General features: G+C 38.1%; 2 protein-coding genes across 22 annotated transcripts in view; one reads left to right on the top strand and one right to left on the bottom strand.

Annotated features, from left to right (window-relative positions):
* LOC135461729 (microtubule-associated protein tau-like) overlaps positions 1-377 on the bottom strand; it is a 43,939-nt gene extending 43,562 nt beyond the window's left edge. For 20 of the 21 annotated variants that reach the window (XR_010443386.1, XM_064738947.1, XM_064738944.1 and 17 more), the window contains exon 1: positions 254-377. The gene's annotated coding sequence lies outside the window, so the exon portion shown is untranslated. The remainder of the gene's footprint in view (positions 1-253) is intronic. The other variant, XM_064738933.1, reaches the window with a different exon arrangement.
* Positions 378-6,024: 5,647 nt separating this feature from the next.
* Positions 6,025-22,600, top strand: LOC135475265 (vacuolar protein sorting-associated protein 16 homolog). Its single transcript, XM_064755103.1, has 23 exons — positions 6,025-6,098; positions 6,983-7,071; positions 7,245-7,345; positions 7,981-8,109; positions 8,518-8,662; positions 9,004-9,122; positions 10,218-10,334; positions 10,719-10,774; positions 11,767-11,841; positions 12,419-12,513; positions 12,812-12,888; positions 13,253-13,378; positions 13,790-13,917; positions 15,181-15,325; positions 15,842-15,976; positions 16,416-16,524; positions 17,179-17,276; positions 17,862-17,966; positions 18,117-18,194; positions 18,606-18,775; positions 19,157-19,253; positions 19,713-19,816; positions 20,219-22,600. Exons 1-23 carry the CDS (start codon positions 6,055-6,057, stop codon positions 20,352-20,354), a joined length of 2,478 nt encoding a protein of 825 aa, XP_064611173.1. The 5' UTR covers positions 6,025-6,054; the 3' UTR covers positions 20,355-22,600.
* Positions 22,601-23,104: the final 504 nt, after the last annotated feature.

The raw sequence follows: 23,104 nt of genomic DNA on the forward strand, positions 1-23,104 counted from the left end.
TCTTTTCTCACCCCCGCGGTACCGACTGCCACCCGGCCAAGCCCAGCCGTGAGGTCTTACCCTGCCATGTCATGTCCTAAGGCCAAGCAGCTGGCTGGCTGATGGTGTAAGTATGTCAGCAGGACACTCTTATTATACAGGACACACGCTAACACAACCAGCATCTTCCCCTGTCTACTACTTACCAAAAATGACAGCCGCGAGGAAACATTCAAAAAACAGTCAGTACAGATGGGAAAAGAAAAGACCTTACCAAAGTGTGAAGACAGAGCGTATTTACTCCTCAGTGCGATCCTACCATGACCAACGCAAACAGGTGGTCGGCACACAGCCAGTTTTAAGCGTTCCCTCGCTTTCTCTCTGACTGTTGTTTACAGGCTTTAACCAGCGCCCTCTGGCAACAAGCATCTTCATCACACTCATATGTAGGCCTAATGTAAATGTCAAAAGCAAGTCGGTCCTAAAAATGAAAAACATGCATAGAGGCGCCAAATAAAATAACATACGAATTGAAACTTCCAAATACTTGCTCGTTATATTTCCTTATTCTTCAACGCGCGAAGGTATAAATATGTAATATATCATAAGAGTTATATTATATATGATCAAGTTTATTTTGTCATGCACGCCGATCAAGGGCCTACATATAGATTAGATAAATTCTGGGGGGAGGGGGGGCAATGATCATGATTTTCACTTAGGTCCTCCAGAAACACTGAAACATGTCAGGAAAGAGAAAAGATCGTTCGAAAAAAATCTGTATATATATATATAATATATATATATTATATATATATATATATATATATATATATATATGCGTGTGTGTGTGTGTGTGTGTGTGAGTGTGTGTGTGTGTGCGTGTGTGTGTATGTGTGTGTGTACTGTAGGAATATGTCCAGTTACATTATTCATTGACGTACATGTACATGTCAGGCCTATGCTATCTTCATTTGCATGTACGTCAGTAAATATATGCTTTGGAAAAACACATCGGATAGTTCAATCTGAAATATAATTCTCATCATACATCACATGGTAAACTTCAACATTTATTACGTCTGTAAGTTCTTAATATATGTTTGATTCGCACATGCATAGGCCGTGGATGTAAAGGGGAACAAAGCAATCTTAACATAAAACTGTGCGAATTAGCATATCAACTATGAGAAATTAATTCATTCTCTAATACAGGCCATTTCGTGTTAGAAAAGTGTCTCTTGTCCCCAACAGATATAGGCCTTGAATTCCATTGCTCAGACCGTCATTCCCGGCAAATGCTTCATGAGATGACAGTAGTGTCTGTTAAATCAGGTACATGCAGATCTCTTTTTCTTCATGCGATTTCTTGGCTGAATTGTGGTCATATCTTGAAAAATGTATAATTGCCTGTGCGTGAGGCAATGGGTCAATTGTCTTTACGGCAGTATTACAGATACTGACATACACATGCAGTATCATTTTGCATGCAATGTAATGCCAGGCTACTGCCTCTCGAAGCTATATACATTCTCCTGGGAACGCCTAGAAACCAATCTACAGCATGCAGTAATGTAAAGATCCGGTGAATGGGTCGCATTTAAGCTCTTCCTGGAATCCAATCGCACAACAATTGTTCCCTCGTCTCTCTATATATAACATGTGTAAGACACATTATGTATACATTGCGACGCCTTTGTAATGAAATCGTATATATAGCTCTATATATGAATTAATATTTCTCATTCTGTGGTTAAAATTTACCCGTACCCTTTATGCTGTCATCCTTTCGGGAGAGTCAAAGAGAGACAAACAGTGACAATAACGAATTTGGAGAATATATGGATACAGTGGAATTGGTCTGTCAGTCAGTCAGCATGTGGATCTATGTACACGTTCCACTGCTACCGATCAACCGTCGCCTATATAGGCTAGGAATTCTAGCTGCTGGCATTGCGCATACGGCCTTCACGTGGGAATGCCATGTTAATTATGTAATTATACTGATGGGGGTAGAATATACCTTACCACGACCGAACGCATTCATATCGTTGATATAAGCACTTATGTCGCCGATTAAAAACAGAGCTGAATGCAGAGCAATATTTTTATATATCTCGAAAAGGCGCTGTTTTTCAATCGCTCTGAGCCACACGAGTTCAAACCCCGCACTGGACAAGGAATCTGTAGATTCTCCCCTCTCGATGCAATAATCGGTGGCCAGCGCCGTTTGCATGGTCTAACGTTTGTTGAAGACGAATGAACAATTCTTCAGTATGGCATTAGCGATGGGTTTATTCAGATTGTGGCATTGCAACTCTCCTTTGTGTAAACGCCCCTCTAATTAATGCCGCAAAAATTATATCTTCAAATCAGGCTAGGTGCCTCCGAGGAGATGGTTAGCGTGCCAGCGGGGCGCAACAACCTAGGAGCCTCTCACCAATGCGGCCGCTGTGAATTCAAATCCAGCTCATGCGGGCTTCCTCTCTTGCCGTATGTTGGAAGGTCTTCAAGCAACCTGCAGTTGGTCCTGGTTTTCCCCAAGCTCTACCCTGTTCCCTCTTATCATAATGCAGGCCGCCGTCAAATAAGTGAAATATTCTTGAGTGTATGGCGTAAAACACTAGTCAAAAAAATAAATAAATCAAACCATACATTCTTGAGTTTTATACCAACAACTTTCTTTTAAAGTTGTTTCGCCATAAAGAGAAAATAATGTATCTGTACATCAACTTTAAGCATTTGTACATTAGAAATCGTTATACGCACGATGGAGGTTGTTTAGCCACAGTAAAATTTCTTCAAGTAAATAAGCGTCAGTTTACAGATTTTTGAAAACTAATCCCATATAACGCAAACCATTTACATGTAGGCTACTTTGTACATGTACGCAATCCAAAATATCCAAGGAAGTTAAATAAACGTATAGTTTATAGATATAAGAGTTTCCAATGGTGTTTAAATTGAAGTTTACTTATTTATAAGTTATTCTTTGACATCAATATTTTTAACCTTAACGTTAGTTGCTTGAAGCATTGCTGACTGAGGTGGCTTTGGAACACTGGCTGCGACTATGTGTTCGAATGTGTTCAAAATCAGCTATATATATATGTATATGTCAGATACAAAGCGAATCTCGGTTGTTTACTCTGCATGCACGCATGTACTCTCCAATTTCTTTCATCATGCATAAACCTGATCGCCATCAGATAAAGGAAACAATTATTGAGCAAGGAGTTAAAATGGAATGCAATAAATAATTTTAGTAATGTTATAGTAGTGCCACAGTTAAGGTGTTTTTATCATTGGATTTTGGCGACTGTCGCTGACTGATGGTCATATATCATTAACGGAGAGCACTTCTGTACATACTTGGATGTCAAATGACGTCACATTCGCCATACTCTATATGAACAACCGCCATAAAATGACTCTTTTATAGTTTCATGTTTCTTTCTTTCCGTGCTCAGTTTAAAATCATCATCGTAATTCTTAATGTTATGATACTTGAACACTGCCTGACTATATACCGTTGGCTGACAACAAATAGCATTGTATATTCTGCAGTCCATCTGTCTTTATGTATTCCATCAGTAGAAGTATAATTCTTTACACTGTACACACGTATATAGGCCTACTGCAGCTCGGGGCATATATTTCAGGTTATTGTGGTATTTTCAGATATATGTGATTTTGAGGGGTCAAATTATGACCCCTTTCCTACTTCATACAAGATTGCTACACTGCATTTGACAGTTATCATTAGAAATGCTTTCGGTAAAATTACCGCAGTTATTTCGTTGTCGCTATTCATTCACATGTGACAATTCGCATTATCAGCCTTGCAGAGTTAATATCTTTGGCGTATAGTTGTATATACTTATATAGATTGGAACATTTCATTGGAACAATATTTTGGAAGTATAAATGGAAAACATGTGGCCCTGTGGCCGTTCATATTGTTGGGTTCATGTTAAATACAGTTTTTGAGATGGCTTTATTCACTCGAAATATGATCGTAAATCTATACAGGGCATTAATGAAAGCCTTACCGGCAATCTTTGTGGAGAAACATTCAAGTGTTAATTCACAGCCTGCACAAATGCATGTTGACAGCACATCATGTTATTAATGAATGCATGGATGTGGCTTTAGGCAACTTTATACAGCAATGTTTTAGCTACATATATGTCGCGATCACATGCAACATGTCATACAAACCGTCAACGTATGTATCACGAACAGTTAAAATAATTATACGAGTTGTAACCTATTTAGTATAAACATGTATTACAATTTGGCCTATACTTGCCGCAAAGTGGTTTCGTTGTATATAATGCGTTTCCCTGAGTTTTCAAAGCAGTGGAAATTTTTTAAAATTTTTTAATAATTTGGATAGCAAAACTTTATAGTGCATGTATATGTCAAACTGTAGGCCTACGTCTGAGGAGGGACATTAATTGGAATTCAATACGAAGCACTTTACTGCATGTTAAAGCTTTTGTCGTTATTTTGCTGAGTTGGTTCCCAAAAGTTTCTTCATGGCGACACTATGATATAACCTGTGTCGATTCCTTTGGGCATTCCGTATGTTATTTCTTCATGTATTTTGTACACCCATATCTTAGAAATCAGTTACACTTGGTATTAACATAAGTTACATGTAAATACCGGTAAGCTTTCGGTTTCACATTATTTTTAGATTCTGTAGTATTAACTTTCTTTTTCAATTTGTTCCAGTCGCTAATGTAACCTAATCACAGGTATATCTATATGCGAAGGTTTTTGTGACGATGCGTAGGCCTACCACAGAGGCATATATCTTAGCATACGCATGCAGGGCCTATAGACGATATACATTTGTTGCCAAGGGCACTATAGCTTTCAACGCAAGACAACAGCCTCCATATTAGGCCTATTATGTAAACGCCTACAGTACATGTTGATGTCCATATGCATGCCTATAAATGCGGCTGCCATATGTGTAACCATGGAGCCATAAACAGATATAGCTCATGTTGTATCAAATGTACAGTACACAGTAAATTCCACAACGGCAAACCGTATATGTTAATGTGATACAGGGACATTTCCAAATACCCAAATTTTATATAACTGAATCAGAATATGTGCCATTTTTGTATAACAATACGCTATTTCTGTGTTTTATTTCTCCGTCAAAATCAGTTTGTCACATTGCCTACAAGTATATAACGTATATATGCCTAGTGCGTTGGTTTATTTACATTGTAAGAAATCATGTATCTAGCTTACAGACTGTGTCACCTTTTAAAACAGTAAACACTTGCAGGTGATGAGAATTGGTAGACAGATAGGTCTACATGTAGCCGGCGTGTACATGTACATTTTATAAACTTAAAGGTTTATATCTAGAAAACTACCGTTTTCCTTATCACAGAGCTAGTTAGAAAGCATAATGAATAAAATAATAAGATATTTTTGAAACCTCCTGTTTCAGTGATTATAGTTTAACAATACACGAATCAGGGGACCCAAATTTTATGGTGAACATTACAGATGTATATACAATATGAAATCTTTCTGTTTTATTCTACTGTATCTATATCTTATGTTGCATGGTTTAACACACAGGCTGCATTTTGTGGCTTTGTATACATATGGGTAGTGTTCACCATGAAATTTAGTTCGCCTGATGATGGCAAAATTAATTGCCGAAATACTGAGTCAAAATGAGCTTTTCGCTTTTCGGAGTTACACTGCTCGTGTATTAGAATGTTTTTGACATCCTGGACTTTTCCTCCAAAAGGTTTATTTGTGGGGTATAATGTGAAGGACGTCAAAGTACCCTGCCAATCTTCATCATAGAACTCAAGTATTTGAATGCATATACCCCTCTTTAAATAAATAAATAAATAAATAAATAAACAAGCGAAAACAGCTTGGGACAAGGTTTTTCGGTTGTCCACCTTCCATTTTTTATTTTTTTTTTTATTTTCAGAGGGCTAGCGCATGTTTATCAAAGGAGATTATCCATGTGGAACCTTTCGCTCTTTGGGGCTGAAGGGAGAATGAATCCTATCAAAGTCACGAAAAATGGCCACCGCGGAGTGGAACCCACTCGGGGAATGCTATTTTAAGTGAGTGTCAGTGCTGTGTTACTGAACAAAATGGATAAAAATGGTGGTGCAACAAAAGATTATTTTTCCTTTTTTCGCTCATAATGTTTTCCTTGTGGGGACAGCGTATTTTTCAGGTTTCATCTGATCCCACACTTATCTGTCAAAAAGAGAAGAGCGAACAACAACAACGACCCACCTACCCTCCCACATTTCTCGGGCCTCGGACGCGTGTCTTTAGCATGTTTTACAACATGACGTTTCAGGGAAAATCAGTGTCGTTTACTTTCCAAATGCATTGACTTCAAAATAGTTGGCTCATACTGATTTTTAATTGATGTTAGCTGCTGAAAACAGGCCTGCAAATTGCTTCTGTAAACGTTATGACAGACGCCTAAAAATGTACTTGTTTTGTGAATTTGTGCGCTTGTCATTTCTGATTCGGCGAGACTCACAGCTGGTTAGTTCATTACGCTGACCACTCGTTTGACATCCAGTTATGCTGTTGAAGTTTTAATAAGCGTGTGAAGATGCGGCAGATGTTCCTTTATACCGTCAATTCAACACATTTAAGGCTGTATTTTTTCTTGCTCACAATAAAAGTTACGCCACTCCACAACTAGTTACTGTAAACAACCTATAATTGTGACACCAATCCGCATGCACAATTTTATCCAAATTTATTCATAAGTTTTTCCTGAGAGACAAACAGATGGACAAATAAAGGAAGCCAATAACATAATGTACTTGGTGGAAACACATTATGAGTTAGCTTATAAAGAGATATTTATATATAATTTTTTGGGTTGATACATGACAGGCTTTGTGCATAATAAACACTGATCTTTTTCAGATATTGTCTTGTAGAACTTAATATGTTACTGGTACTTGTTTTTTATTTTTAGAAAATCTGAATTATATTTCATGGAATGGGCTGATCTGGTGGATTTGAGCAAGTTTATGATAGCAGTTGCCCCTTATGGAGGACCTATAGGTAATGGAACTCACTAAACCTTTGCACTGATAAGACACTTTGCATAATATAATGTACACAGTGTTTCTTATATTTCTTATACATGTAATAATAATTGCACAGTTTTTTGGATGTGTTGTTCTGTCTGATGGATGTGCATGTATACTTCATCTTATAGTTTGTTCATGTTTCAGCGTTAATCCGTGATGACAGGAAGGTTACTCGTATCCCTGGTACAGCCAAGCCTGAGTTGTTCATCTACACAGCTGTTGGAAAAGAGATTAGTCATATGAGAGTATGTTACATGCTGCAATACATGTTGATTTAACTCTGGATCAGAGGTGTCTTCATTGTATCGACTGTTGGTTTAAGTTTTTTAACGCATAGGTTTAGCGCAAATTATGTATTGAGATTTATTTTGGAAAAAAAAAGACCGGATTACATTAACTATGAATGGATTCTTAAAGAGGAAGTCAATTTCAATATGCAAAGCAATTCAAACATAATTCAAAATATCCTTTTGAAGGACATAAGAAGATGCTGTATAGAACGCAGCATTCTTTCAAGCTAATTCTACCAGAAGGTTATCTTCTAAACAAGCCGCAAAACACCTTAGATCAGTAAAACTCTCAGAATCAGGCAGGATATGCAACTTTGGTAGTTTAGCGTGTAAAATTGCCCAAAGTATGTGGCTTGGCCATGATTGATTTATTTGAATGGGACTCTATGCCGAAATATTTTATGTTGGTTGATTTTGAATATTGACTTAGCCAGTGAGAAAATTACAGTGACCTTGACGTTGTGTACACGTACATGTATGACGTGGGATTCTGGTATGTGGTATGGCAACAGCATACACAAACATCTAGTTGGAAGCGTACTCCTGATGTTCATTACCATGTCTAATTGTCTTCCTTGACATGTTTACAGTGGAGCAGTGGTAATGTGATAGCACTGGGCTGGTCAGCCAGTGAAGACCTGCTGTGCGTACAAGATGATGGAGTGGTCCTTGTCTATGACATATTCTGCAATTTTAAGAGGACATTTGGGATGGGTCAGGTAAAAGAATAAATAAAGCCGTAGGGAAAACTTGGATGGTGAGACATTGAAGAGATGCTAAGATAGTAACTATCCATGAAATGTACCTTAAAATGCGCTTTAATACATTGCAAGTTGTCATTCACATATTTGTTTGTCCTGGACACCCTATTTATGATCATATTTTCTCTTCATAGTATGTTTTGTTAAAATTTTATTACTGTTTTTTTTTTTCATAGTAATTATAAAATAAGGGTTTTCTTTTTCAAAAAAGAAATTTCAGTCCATTTTTTTAAAAATAGGTTACAGCATACCATGGTCAAAGCCAGTCTAGTTTTAATGAGTTCAAAATGGTTCCAACTTGGGAAAGTATTGTAAGATGCTTGTGATTGTATGATATGATTGTTTTCATTTATTTTTCTTTCTTAGGAGGCTAAAGATACCAAGGTGTTGGAGTGTAGAATATTCAGTAGTTTCCAGGGTACAGGTGTGGCTGTGTTAACATCATCATTACGTATCTTCATAGTTAATAGTGTGGATGACCCACGAATCAGGCGCCTGGCAGAAGTCCCAGGTAAGCACAACAGTCACATGTGCACAATGTGTTGTTTATACTGGTAACCATTTCATTAGTGCTGTCTTGATATGTATGTTTCTTTAGCTTAAATATTTAGTACAACTTCAGAGCTACAACTTTCTGCCTTCAGAAAAATTTTGGTTTATTGCCTCAAAAGCTTTAATACTCCGAGTAAAACCCCTATATGCCCATGTTAAGCCTTGCTCATCCTTGGAATGAGGAGAAGAAACTTAATGCTGTAAATAACAGCATAATGTCAGTGTCATTGCAATTAAACGTCAAACGTACGTGAAATGAGAACAAATGTTAAATGACTGGAACCATTGTCTGTTCCCTAGGACTGCAAAATGCCCCCAGTAGTTGGGCCATCCTCAATGTGGATAGGCAATCCCGAGCCCTTGTTGCTAAAGATTCCGAGCTGTTTCTGTTAGACCACGGTGGTCAGTATCAGGCACAGGTGAGTATTTACCTGTAATCAGAGCTGTTCCTATCAGGCCCTGCTGGTCAGTATCAGGCACAGGTGAGTGGTTACCTGTAATCAGATATGTGCCTATTAGGCCATAGTGGTCATTATCGGGCACAGATGAATGGCCATGTGTCACCAGATCTTTTCCTATTAGACTCTAGTGGTCAGTATCAGGCACAGGTGAGTGGTTACCAGTAATCAGATCTGTTCCTATTAGACCCTGGTGGTCAGTATCAGGCACAGGTGAGTGGTTACCGGTAATCAGGTCTGTAACTTTTAGAGCCTGGTGGCCAGTATCAGGCACAGGTGAGTGGTTACCAGTAATCAGAACTGTTCCTATTAGACCCCAGTGGTTAGTATCAGGCACAGGTGAGTGGCTACCTGTAATCAGAACTGTTCGTATCAGACCCTGGTGGTCAGTATCAGGCACAGGTGTGTGGTCATCTGTCATCAGATCTTTGCCTATTAGACCCTGGTGGTCAGTATCAGGCACAGGTGAGTGGTTTTCCAGTAATCAGATCTGTAACTTTTAGAGCATGTTGGCCATTATCAGGCACAGGTGAGTGGTTACCAGTAATCAGAACTGTTCCTATTAGATCCTGGTGGTCACTATCAGGCACAGGTGAGTGGTTACCTGTAATCAGATCTGTTCCTATTAGACCCTGGTGGTCAGTATCAGGCACAGGTGATTGGTCACCTGTCATCAGAACTGTTCCTATCCGACCCTGGTGGTCAGTATCAGGCACAGGTGAGCAGTAACCAGTAATCAGAAGTGTTCCTATCAAAGCCTGGTGGTCAGTATCAGACACAGGTGAGTGGTTGCCAGTAATCAGAACTGTTCTAAACAGACCCTGGTGGTCAGTATCAGGCACAGGTGAGTGGTTACCTGTAATCAGAACTGCTCGTATCAGACCCTGGTTTTCAGTGTCAGGCACAGGTGAGTGGTTACCTGTAATCAGAACTGTTTGTGTTAAACTATGCTGGTCAGTATTGGGCTTAAGTGAGTTAATTTCAGTATAAGCCACAAGTGATAAATAGTCAAGGCCTGATTACTATAGAATTCACCATTGAGCTTTATCATTTCAGGAACCCCCAGGGACCCCTGTAGGTGCATACACTGAGATGGCTGTGTCCTTTAACAACAAGTTTTTGGCTTTGTTCTCTGACACAGGTATGCTGTGGATTGGTTCCTCAGATCTACAGGTAAGCTGTTAGCCAAACTGCAGGAAACAGCTACAATGACTGAAACAAGAAGATTCCCCCCCCCCCCCCCTTCCAAAATAACATGCATGTAAAAACCAAAACTATCTTCCAACATGTGACTTTTAAGGATAACTACAGTCCACGTAACTGACTTGATGATATGTTATTTAATCACTGGGAATTTCTGAATTTAGGTGTGTTTTTATTTCATGATGGTAGCAGTTGCGGCCAAAAGCTCATAATATACCACTATGTACAAAGTTGTCAAAATAGTTCCATGTGTTTTGGTTTTAGTCAAACCTCTCTATAGTAGAATATATTCTGCATTTATTCCTTTCCATTTGACATTATTTTAAAAGTTGTACTTGTTTTTTGTATTTACAGAAGGTTTACTGCGAATTTAACACAAAGTGCCCTCAGAGACCATTACAGCTAGCCTGGTGAGTTTCTCAATCATTAGTGATAAGTTTGGTTTTCCGTAATGAAAGGTCCTGGCCACAGATGAATTAGAATGGGAGGTGAACGTTAATTTCACAAGCATCCAGGCTAGGTCGTTGTTGGCTCTATGTTTTATACACATACTGATTTTAGGGTGATCAGGTGAAGATGTTTAGTGAAAACTAACAGACTCAATGCATCATTACATTTCTTGCATCTTGTGACATTGGAAGTGCTAGCACAGATGTTAAACACTAGTTAAATTAACAATCCTTTGAATGCAATAGTATTAGCAATGTTTTAGCTCTAATAGAAAGGGGGCCTCTGTGGCTCAGTCGGTTAGCGCGCTAGCGCAGCGTAATGACCCAGGAGCCTCTCACCAATGCGGTCGCTATGAGTTCAAGTCCAGCTCATGGGAAGGTCTGCCAGCAACCTGCGGATGGTTGTGGGGTTCCCCCGGGCTCTGCCCGGTTTCCGCCCACCATAATGCTGGCCGTCATATAAGTGAAATATTCTTGAGTACGGCGTAAAACACAAATCAAATAAATAAATAAATAAATAAATAAAATAAACTCTCATAGAGAGACTGGGCAAGGTGTCCTTGACACCATCAGCATTGTAGACACCAAAGCAGATAGCATTGCTATCACCCAACACATGTTTCATGGTGCCCCAGTCATTGCTGGAGTAAAACAGTGTCCAAAGTAATGTTAATCCTGAAGTTAGATCAAACTTTACACATTATACTTCACACTATATCACAGCTGTGTCTCTATTACCATAGATAGAGACATGTTAAGTGTTTGAGGTACTCTGTTTTATTGACCAGGGCCCACTTGCACGAAGTCCTCTTACCGTTGAGAGCACATAACTACCATAGTGGCGCAATGCCTACAGTGCTGGTTGCCATAATAGTTATGTGCCTTTAACGTTAAGAGGACTTTGTGCAAGCGGGCCCATAACTGCGGATGTACATGATGGTTATGTTGTACAGGTGTGAGACTGGTGCAGTCGTGGCATACTGGGAGGAGCTGATGATTGTGGTGGGACCCGACAAAGACTGGATCAAGTAAGTATTAGGCAGTACATATAGAACCATCAATCCCAGTACAATCAAATTGCGATTCCGGGACTGATTATTTATAGGCTACATGATGAAATCCAGCTCTCACTGGGTTAGCTGTGGCTTTATACTGAAGGATTTTTCAAGTACATGGTGGAGTGTTCTGGTTTCTCCAACTGTTGGAAAATTTCCTCCATGAATTAATCTAACCGCTGCCATGTAAACATAATATTGCTTAAAAACTCCAAATTGAACATAAAGTTTGATTTGACAGTAAACTGTTATAACATTTCTCGAAGAGATGTTTGGTTGTTTTGTTTTTTTTTTTGATGAAGGTGTAAATTGCCGTCAAAGATGATCCATGGAGATGGGGTTTGAGTGGTCCCTGTTAACCAAGGAATACACTTTCCAGCACATACACATATATCACTGTACCTAGAACAGTCAGCGCCTACAGCTTAGGTTTTGTGAAGTTGGTGTTGTAACTCTGAACAACATTCTGATTAATAAGCATGCAGTAGAACTTGCCATTTGAAATACTGCATGCACCAGTATTGATGCTTCGTGTGTACGATGTTTGTAGGTATGTATATGATGGGCCTATACACCTGTCACAGGAAGTAGATGGACTGAGGGTGATCGGGAATTACACTCATGAGTTTCTACACAGGATTCCAAGTATGTTGGATATATGTACAGTTTGAAACAGAAACACTTAGGACTACACCATGAAGTACATGTACTCACAGTGCTACAACTCCAGTTGCACCACCTCAAACTTCCACTGCTGTCAGTCAGTCACCACCCTTGACTGACCTATTACACCCACTATAAACTTCCATCCTTGCCCAAACTCTACCATGTAACACAATGTCATTATTGCCATGCATTGTCATTTAGAAATCTGTAACTATGATATCATTATGATGAAAGCTTCTTTTTTCTCTGTCATTATTTGGGTGTTTTTTCTTGTCAGATGTTACAGAACAGATATTTAAGATTGGATCAATGTCACCAGGTGCTATGTTGTTTGAAGCTGCTAAAGAATTCCAGGTATGCTGTTAAAACCCCCAGATCTGGTAAAGAAAAAGTAACTGATGAACTTATAAAAGCTGAATTTCTAGATTAACAGAAGTGCTAGATTACATGTAACTGTGGTTGAGAATTTTATTCGCTCTCAGTTAAGTGGATGTCTTTAACTGTCTGTCCTTTTTTCGTTATCTCAAGTTGTTTATAACTTTATTTGGTCATTGTTGACCAGCCTATCTTTAACACTCATACAAGTTCCGTTAAGCTCTTAATTCTGACATATGTTATATGGATGTGAGCTGAGCACTTTTCTCATATTTTCCTGATAATGAACAAAGGGCAGTGTGTATACAGATACACTGATTTCTTTTTGTGTTCACGTGCTCAGAAAGGTAGCCAGAAGGCAGATGAGTATGTGAGGATGATCAAGGACCAGCTCAATGTGGCTGTAGAGCAGTGTATCCAGGCAGCTGGTCAGGAGATTGAAGTCAGCCAACAGAAACAGCTACTCAGGGTACAGTCTCATCCTGTGGTCACGAGTAGTATAGCCTATGTAATAGAGGAATTGCTTGTTAACTGATTCATGCATATGTACCAGGATAGAAGACTGAGGCTTATATTTGCCTGGATTTTATTAACCAAACTTTGCTTTTTGAGATCGATCACATCAAAGTGAAAATAAAGTTTTGCGGCCTTCCCTAGTTTTGCTGCTTCTTGTAGGTTTATTTTCTTGAAGCATTGTATAATTTGGAGCTCTGAATGAAAGATTGAAATACTGTTTTACAACCCAGATGTATATATATAGAACTGCATGTACCTGGTTCGCTGTAGACAATAGAGTGGCTGAGATTTCCTACAGTAAACTTATCCATCGTACTGTATGTACAAACTTATTTTAATACATGTTAATAATATTTGTGTACAGGCGGCCTCCTTTGGGAAGTGTTTCTTGACGGACTATCGCCCAGAAGCCTTTGTGAACATGTGTCAAATGTTGCGGGTTTTGAATGCCGTAAGGGACCACACCATAGGGATTGGCATCACCTACAATCAGTATCCTTTCTTACTGTAATAAATGCATCTGTTTGATCTGCTGATTATCTGCTAAACTGCTGCACTCTACGGTAAAATCCCTTTTTAGTTCTTCTGTACAAATTACGGGCATAGCTTTTGTCATACCATCACAGTCAGCATCCAATAACAGGGAAAGCAATGTATGTATTGAGCTCAGATTTTTGACACATGCAGAACACAATAACATGAGGGGGGATCCGTTATTGATGCGCTGTATGGATATTAATTACCATAAAATTCACGACTTTGTGCATTAGAATCAGTATAAGGTAAATGTTAGGGGTTATATCTCAAAAAGTACTGCTTGTAGTGACCTGAAGTGTTACAAGGCATCACTGATTCTAAGAATGTATATTAATAAATTGTCAAATTCACATCTTCAGTACTTCGTGTTATGAGCTGAAGTTTTGCATTCACATATCTCCTACAGAAAACCTCTTTAGTAGCCTTTGCTACCAAATTTAAGTTACTGGATGTGTTGATGACAGTTAATGACATTTCTGATAGAAAATATCATGCAGTTGTTGTGGTTGTGGCAGTTTTGTACTGCATCTGGGTTCCTCCATGATACATTTTCATCTTTCTCAGCTATACAGCCCAGTGCTCACAGATATCACATGAACAGTCATTTCTTGATCCCAGGATTGAAATCATTGAAATTTACTTGTATGTTCCACAAAAAGAACTGGAAAATGAAATTCATAAGATTACGCCTATGTAATTTTTAACCAAGAGAAAATCAAAACACAAGACATTTTTTGAGATCCTTATTTTTGTGATTGTCATCCACATTACCAATCACTTTGGATGGAAGTGTTATGTGAATATAAACAAAATGGCAGCTGATATACAGTCAGGTTATCTTCAGTATATCATGTTTTGCTGCAGGTATCTTCAAAAATGGACAAAAAATGTTGCCTGTTTGCAGGTAATCTATAATCTGGATCATTTAACATCATGATTCGGAAAGCACATCAAATGTCCTGAGCTTATATTGGTATTTATTTATTGATTTATTTATTTGATTGGTGTCTAATGTCGTACCCAAGAACATTTCACTTATACATCGGCAGCCAGCCTTATGGTGGGAGGAAACCGGGCAGAGCCCATGACCACCCGCAGATTGCTGCAAGACCTCCCACATATGGCCAGAGAGGAAGCCAGCATGAGCTGGACTTGAACTCACAGCGACTGCATTGGAGAGACCTGTTTTACCTGTGTGATCTTTAACCTGTGGCTCAGATTGAAGAACCTGACCGTGACTGTACTCATAGATAGGCTGGTCCTGAGGAAACTCTTCCCTCATGCTATCAGGATTTGTCAGTTCCTCAAAATACCAGACTCTGAGGGAGCCAGTCGCATCCTGGCTCACTGGGCCTGCTATAAGGTAAACTGAAATCATGTGTAGTTACATGTAACAACTCTTGTTGTGAATCTACTGGAAATCACTGGCTGATGACTGTACAAGTTGTTATTGTGAAGTGGAATTTCTTTACCACTAGTAATGAACGCCAAGTACATTATAGTGCTCTATAAATATATATTTTTTATTTTAAGTACTTACCCTAATTGTCAACCTTTTCGCTTATGAAAGTGCAACTTTCAGAGCAATTTATGCACATTTATTATTTGAATTTGGAGACAAAACTACATTTGTTGAATTGGCAATTTTCAGGGCTTCACAAAAAATCAGCATACACAGAATAATGCCTTCAGAATATGCTTTAATAAACATCTTGCTAATGTACGAAAAGGTTGAAGGATCACAGTATTCTTTTATTATTTCCAGCGATGTCATAAACCGTATAAATGCATTGGTAGTGAAACCATGTTACATTTAGCTATGAATGAAGAACTTGTATGAGTAACAATACTTGGTAAGATGTTTGCATTTGTGTCTCAGGTTCAGCAGGCGTATGAGGATGATGAGTCTATAGCCCAGGCCATTGCCCAGAAATTAGGGGACACTCCCGGGGTGTCCTACTCTGAGATAGCCAGTAAGGCCATAGAAGTTGGCAAGGCAGAGTTAGCCATCAGGGTAAGTCACTCCTGACAGTTTCGCCAGTCATTCGGATATTCACATTTTAGGACTGCCCCTAAAATGCTTCATTTGATTATGCTGGAAGAGTGAGATCATTCACATTACAGGAATGTATCAGGAAGGATGTTATGGTGCCAGGGGAACACGGGTTACTATAATTAAATGTGAATGCAAGTAAAATCTATTTGAAGCAGCAAGAGAGACAAAAATAGTGTATTTCTGCGCTATATCTGCCTTTGTGTTTTTTTCCCCATATACACTTGTATATTTATAGGGAGAACCCATTGTTTTCACTGCAACATTAAACCTGGCTGTCTTAAGGAAGTCAAATAAATAATCACTTACAATTTTTGGAAGATGCTCCATGAAGTGTTCATACATTTCTGTACAACCTGTAGTAAAACATGACTCATGCATGGCATACTGTTATGATCAGTTGTTAGATTTTGAGCCCAAAGCTGCTGAGCAGGTTCCCCTATTGCTGAAGATGAACAGAGATCAACTGGCTCTAACCAAGGCTATAGAGAGTGGAGACTCTGATTTAGGTAGGTACACAACACACTGAGCAGGTGCCCTCTTCTGTTGAAGACAGATGCCAGCTGGCTTTCAAAAAGGGAATAGAAATTTAGTTTAGATACAATGTATAAGATTCACAGACTACAGGCACTTGTATTTCACCTAACGCATTTTTCAGGTGACACATTCTGCTTCACTCTGAGATCATCCACCTTATAAGGCCACCTAAGACTTCATGTGATGTTGCTCAATTTCTTATCAGGAGAAATATGAGTTTTGACATCTAAAGCATCACTTAAAGGCCTTTATGTACTTCTGAAAGTGCATTTTTGGAGGCTAAACTTTAGGTGAAATATAGTAATTGTAGTTATTGCTGTTCAGTGAGATGTCAGATAAGATGACTTTGGCTTGATGAGGAGTTTGAACTTGTTTTCATAAAATATATCATTGTATGGTGCCTGCATACATTCTGTATGGTATCAGGTACTTCCTTTCCTCAGAAATTACATAGTAAAGCTGTAAATTTGACTTTGTACAGTGTAGCAGCATTGTAATATGTGGTATGTTTTATCATCACTGTATCATGCAGTCCCCATTAGATTAAATGTAGTCTGTTTATGCTGACCAATCAAATAAAAAAAACAAAATAAATAAACACAGCTATTCCCTTATCTTTTGCCCAGTATATACAGTCCTGTTGCGTTTGAAAGATAACTTGAGCTCAGGAGAGTTCTTCTTGGCCATCAGAAGTATGCCTGCTGCTTATGCCCTTTTCCATCAGGTATGTAGGCTAACCACACATATGCCCTTTTCCATCAGGTATGTCGGCTAACCACACATATGCCCTTTTCCATCAGGTATGTCGGCTAACCACACATATGCCTTTTTCCATCAGGTATATCGGCTAACCGCACATATGCCTTTTTCCATCAGGTATGTAGGCTGAGGTAGATTAAACTGAGGTGAAACAGTAAACAAACAGATTTGCTCTGGGTCTAACTGAAGTTTAAACTTTATTACGAAGAACAGATTTGGCTGAGTGGCTAAGACACTGCGTATTCAGTCCGCTAGGACTACGCTGCTTGTGTAGCCTTGATGACAAAAAGTGGTTTATGATGCATTTGTGGCTGTTGTGACATAGCCTAACATTCATACAAGACCACTTGTAAACCACCAATATGGTGGGAAATATGGAAAAAGTTTGTCAATAACTTTATAAGAGGCCAATGATATACCCCAGGCATTCTGATTTTCCACTATCCACATCCACTAAATACATGTAAATAAATATTACAGCCTACTTCACTGGGTAACCACTATTTTATGTGGCGCTGTACAAGTTTAACATGAGTGTTTTTTGTTTCAGTACTGTCGTCATCAGAACCGTAAGATGTTACAAGATCTCCTCTACCAGGAAGACAATCAGCTGGAATTGGCCAACTGTAAAGTGATTGACAGTTATGATGAAGAGGTATTTATCTCACTTCACATCTTATTGTCATTTTGATGTGATGTTGTTTACTCAGTATGTATAGTACAGATGTGTGTGGGTTGGGAAGGAGTATGCTGGTACCTTCATTCCTTACTTATGTGAAATGAAATCTGATATGTTTTATTTCAGAGAATTGAGGGTAAATTGTCCTGCCTCCTTTCTGCACAAGAAGGATATACAAAAGCAAAGAGTGAATTTGCAGCAAAGGTAAGTAGTGACAGAATATTGACTTGATTAGGTGTATATACTTGTAATGAAAAAAACAACCATGTACAGAATTGTTTCTAACAAACATTGTGGTTAGATATATGTTTGTAATCATTCATCCGACAGAGGGACAGACTGTTGGTTCACTACATGATCTTTGTTTGATAATGCTCTGGGCTCACACTCAGTAAGATTGCTTGTTTGACTGACGACATATAAGTAAAAAAATTCTTAAGGACACATTAAATACCTGTCATACAAGTTATTGTTCAGCAAATATAAAACATAAATGTTGTTCGGTACCACTGTTTTCATTGCCGTACTGACGTAGGCTTATGGACATTATTGTTTGACAACAGAGGAGCAGATATAACTTGTTTGTTACCACTTTTGTTTATTGTTCCTTTATAGCAAACAGAGGAGCAGATAAAACTGGTTCGTTACCAGCGTCGTTTAGAGGAGGAGATGAACCAGCCATTTCTTGATCTGTCCTTGCATCAAACTATCTACAAACTCATCATGAGCAATCACCCGAAACAGGCAGAGACACTGAGGAAAGATTTCAAAGTTCCTGACAGACGGTAACATTTTATCATATCATTTGCCTCACTAATACAGAGATAAGTAAAGAAATTGTATAAAAGGATTTGGCTGTAATACAACTAATATTGTTGCTTGATAATGAATTAAATTTAGAAGTCAGTTTTTAAGTGAACATGTTCATTGTACAAATTGATGGATATTCTGGCATGAGGTATCGAACTACAATTTGTATTTTATATTTGATTTACGGTACTTTGATATTGTACGAATGAACATTGTGTTGTTAAACAGGGAAAAAAGTCTGAACAATCTCTTTTAAGCTATGTCAGCATTTGTAGAATGTTCATGTCAAATAAATTGATTGTAGTATAGCAATTCATCCCTAGATGAGTTGTTTGATGTCTACTCTGTGCCTTTAGGTATTGGTGGTTAAGGATTTCAGCTCTAGCAGAGGCTGGAGATTGGCTGGAGCTAGACAAATTTGGCAAAGGTAAAAAGTCACCCATTGGATTTGAGGTAAGGATCAGCTCATAATATATCGTGGTTTTCCAGTTATCACAGCCAAGTGAAGTCACTTTAATGTACTACATGTAGGAGCTTTATATTAAGGCTAGGATGGCAGGTCATTCCATGAAGTTTTCCACTGAATGCATGCATAATAATGGAATTGATCGAGACAATAATGTTGTCAAAGATTAAAGATCTGAAATACTAAAATTTGAGCCCCTGATTTACTTAAGCAAGTCGGACAGTAGCCATACTGTGTTCTTTAAGATGTTATATGAAGAATAGATTTCTCCTGAAATATATCTAAATATTTAGATGCCAACCTCATAAGGTTATAGCTACAAGTACATGCATGGCAGCTGGAACTAACACAACAGATGACAGCTATTTTGCCTTGGTTGGGCCTGTCATACATGTGTCCTTTAAAAATTAGTGCCTGCTTTAATTTTATTTTGGGGGATTTTTCAGCCATTTGTGGATGTTTGCTTGAAGTACGGTAACCGTTTTGAAGCCTTGAAGTATGTCCCAAAGCTTGCACCTGAGCAGAAGGCAAAGGGCTATGTGAAATGCGAGTGAGTATCAGTCACTTCACCTGTTTGATCAATGATCCATGGTCTGCTTGAATCAAACTTTCATATACATCGTCCTCTGTGATGTGTTTTCATCAGATGACATGCGTCTTTTAGTGAGTGTACACTTGTACTGGTTACAGACATTTTTGTTGCTAACAGGCACATCTGCTTGTCAAGAAGAGTAAATTATTATATTTAATACTTCAGATTTTCTCCATTGTAAATGCACCAATGTTATTTATTTATTTATTTATTTTTAACCCGAACAGACACATGTAGTTTAGCGCACAAATTGTTTAGAAATATATCATTTACATTTCATTATTTACTTGTATCTTATGAGCATGGTGTGTGAGGAAATAGTACAGTAGATAATAGTGTTAATATGCTTTATGGTTTCAGCAAAATGCCGCAGGCGGCTGAGGCAGCTATTGAGAACCGCAGTGAGTCTGACATGAAGTACGTCCTTTCTAAATGTGGTCCCATGGACAAACAAACGGCTGACAAACTAAGGGATATGCTGGCTGGCAAGAAATGATGAGCTCAGCATAATACCAGACATTCCAAACTCAGTCAGTGTAGACAAATTGAGGAAGGGCACACTGGCTGGAATTCATAGTCAAATGATGTGGGTGTACAGACAGTGAGAAGGGAGGTAATTCTTTCAGACCATGCATGTCCTTCATCTCTGGGATGTATGCAATGAGAGCCAGACTCATGATGAATCATTTATAATGAATTTGACTTCAAAATTCAAAGAGAACATGATATGAGGCAAACTTGGTGTAACTACTCAGGCCATATTCTAATTTCTTGCAACGTTTTGTGGTAAATTCCTCAGCTGAAGGTGTGATTTGAAGCGTCACTAAGTGCTAATTCCTGTATACTAATTTGATGAAGTACAGTAGTTATGTAAAACAAATATAGTAGCATTAATATATATGTATATATATGTACATGTTATATGTTAAATTTGTAATTCAGTACTTGAGTATGGCGTTAAACATGAATCAAATCAAAATTCTAATTCAGTATGAACAAAGATCATTTTTGCATTTGATGTCATTGGCATGTATTTTCAATCCTTATGATGTGGTACCAGCATTCACGAGGCAGCCACTCCAAATCACAGGAGATTGGTGTATACCTTGACACATTATGTAATATTATTGTACAGGTGTGAAATTTGTAACTGTAAGATCATTCATTTTAATTATCCGTTAATTACTTGCATGTTACTGTGTGTAACACTTGTGCAATATTGCTGGAATACCGGCATCCTATAAGAATTATGTGAGACCTTGAAAACAACATTAAATTGTTGTGGAAGCTGTATAATAAAGCAAACTATGCCCCTTCATATGTAAGATTTTCTTAAACATTCATAAAGGTGTCCGGCCCTAGAAATTCATTGGACGAGCATGCAGGCCTAAGGTTATTTGGCACAAGTTCATGCTACATGTTGTGCTAAATCTAAGCTACCAATCTTGGACTATCCTGGGCCCCATTCTGTAGTCAGTGATCATGAGCTAAGTTGATTGTAATTGTCATGGTTTAATGTAAAATTTACACGTATTCTAGAGTTGCTGTGTGGAACCTGGCAAGGGTAAATGGCACAAACATTTGTTGACTGGTACAGTGATTGGTACACATATAAAATGATATTGTTACAGTGATTGGTTCATATATAAATACTACTGGTACAGTCATTGGTACATATATAAATGATACTGGTACAGTGATTGGTACATATATAAATGATGCTGGTACAGTGATGGGTACATGTATAAATGATACTGGTACAGTGATTGGTAAATATATAAATGATACTGGTACAGTGATTGGTACATGTATAAATGATGCTGGTACAGTGATGGGTACATGTATAAATGATACTGGTACAGTGATTGGTAAATATATAAATGATACTGGTACAGTGATTGGTACATATATAAATGATACTGGTACAGAAATTGGTACATATATAAATGATACTGGTACAGCGATTGGTACATATATAAATGATACTGGTACAGTGATTGGTACATACATGTATATAAATGATACTGCTACAGTAATTGGTACTCATATTAATGATACTCGTACAGCGATTGGTACACATATAAAAGATACTGGTACAGTGATTGGTAAATATATAAATGATACTGGTACATTGATTAATTTGTGAATGTAGAAGATAATACATAACAGTAATCATATTTCCAGTCATAAATTGAAATTACATATGTGGTGCTAAGTAAATAAATTGCGTGAAAATGCACTCAGTATTCATTGTTTCTATGACATACATGTTTATTGTACAGGCATGACAGGAATATAGAAAGTCCATGTTTTTTGTATCAACCTCTGCAAGAGTAATGGAGGCCTTTCCACTGTTGATGATGCATTTTGTGTATGTGTAAGCCATCATCAATGTTTGAAAAATGTAATGTACATATACGTGTATTGCTCATAGAGTATAAGACTATACTATTGATATTTACATGTGTACAAACTATGTACATTGCTTGGAGCAATGTTTTGAGGTATATACGTGTCGTATTATAGGTGCATATGTACGTGTTTGTGTTCCTGTATAGGGGTTTTTGTGACATCTCCCAGTGGGGTAGAAATTGTCCATCTGTAATGCACAGTTGCATCCTCAAGTACTTTTCTCCTGTGTATGTCCATGGTTCTAATCATGAATTATAATTAAGACCTCATCAAGCATGCTTGGATCTCTGTTGCAGTATGAAGGAATTTCTTCAAATTAAATAAAAGAAGCAGAGCTACATATTGTGGTGAGCAGATGTTTTTTGTCATGTACATTTTATACAGGATGCACATCATTTGTATGTTCATGGATGATTGGATTGATCAGTCTAGTAGTAATTGTTAGCTCTTATCTTTAGGCCCTTTACAGTGGGGGTGGGGAAGTAGCTTTTTATGTGGTTTTGTGCCATGTATACTCCACTGTGGCTGGGGAGTATATACATGTAGCTATCAGCGGCTATCACAATGTCACATTGGATTAATTCTTTGATTTAATACTGTGCTCATGTTGATCTGATATCCTTCTGCTGCTCGGCTTATTGCTCTCGGGTTTGAAGTGCTCGTCATAAATTATCTCTATCTATTCTTTTACACAAATTTCATCCCCAAATCATTCAATCATATTACCATATGTATTTCTCCAAGGAAACCTAGTCTTAAGGATATCCATGGCTTAGTTTCCCATCTAAGACCTAAATTTAACATGAAGTCAATGTCAGTGACCAGTGTTTTTGT

Source organism: Liolophura sinensis, chromosome 1 (genome assembly GCF_032854445.1).
Source record: "Liolophura sinensis isolate JHLJ2023 chromosome 1, CUHK_Ljap_v2, whole genome shotgun sequence".
Classification (NCBI taxonomy): Eukaryota; Metazoa; Mollusca; class Polyplacophora; order Chitonida; family Chitonidae; genus Liolophura; species Liolophura sinensis.

Excerpts from the sequence above, each read along its gene's own strand:
- LOC135475265 (XM_064755103.1), top strand. The coding sequence starts at position 6,055 with ATGGCCACCGCGGAGTGGAACCCACTCGGGGAATGCTATTTTAA. Across the intron at positions 9,123-10,217 it reads GTGGTCAGTATCAGGCACAG|GAACCCCCAGGGACCCCTGT; the intron begins GTGAGTATTTAC and ends TTATCATTTCAG. Across the intron at positions 17,277-17,861 it reads CTTATGCCCTTTTCCATCAG|TACTGTCGTCATCAGAACCG; the intron begins GTATGTAGGCTA and ends TTTTTGTTTCAG.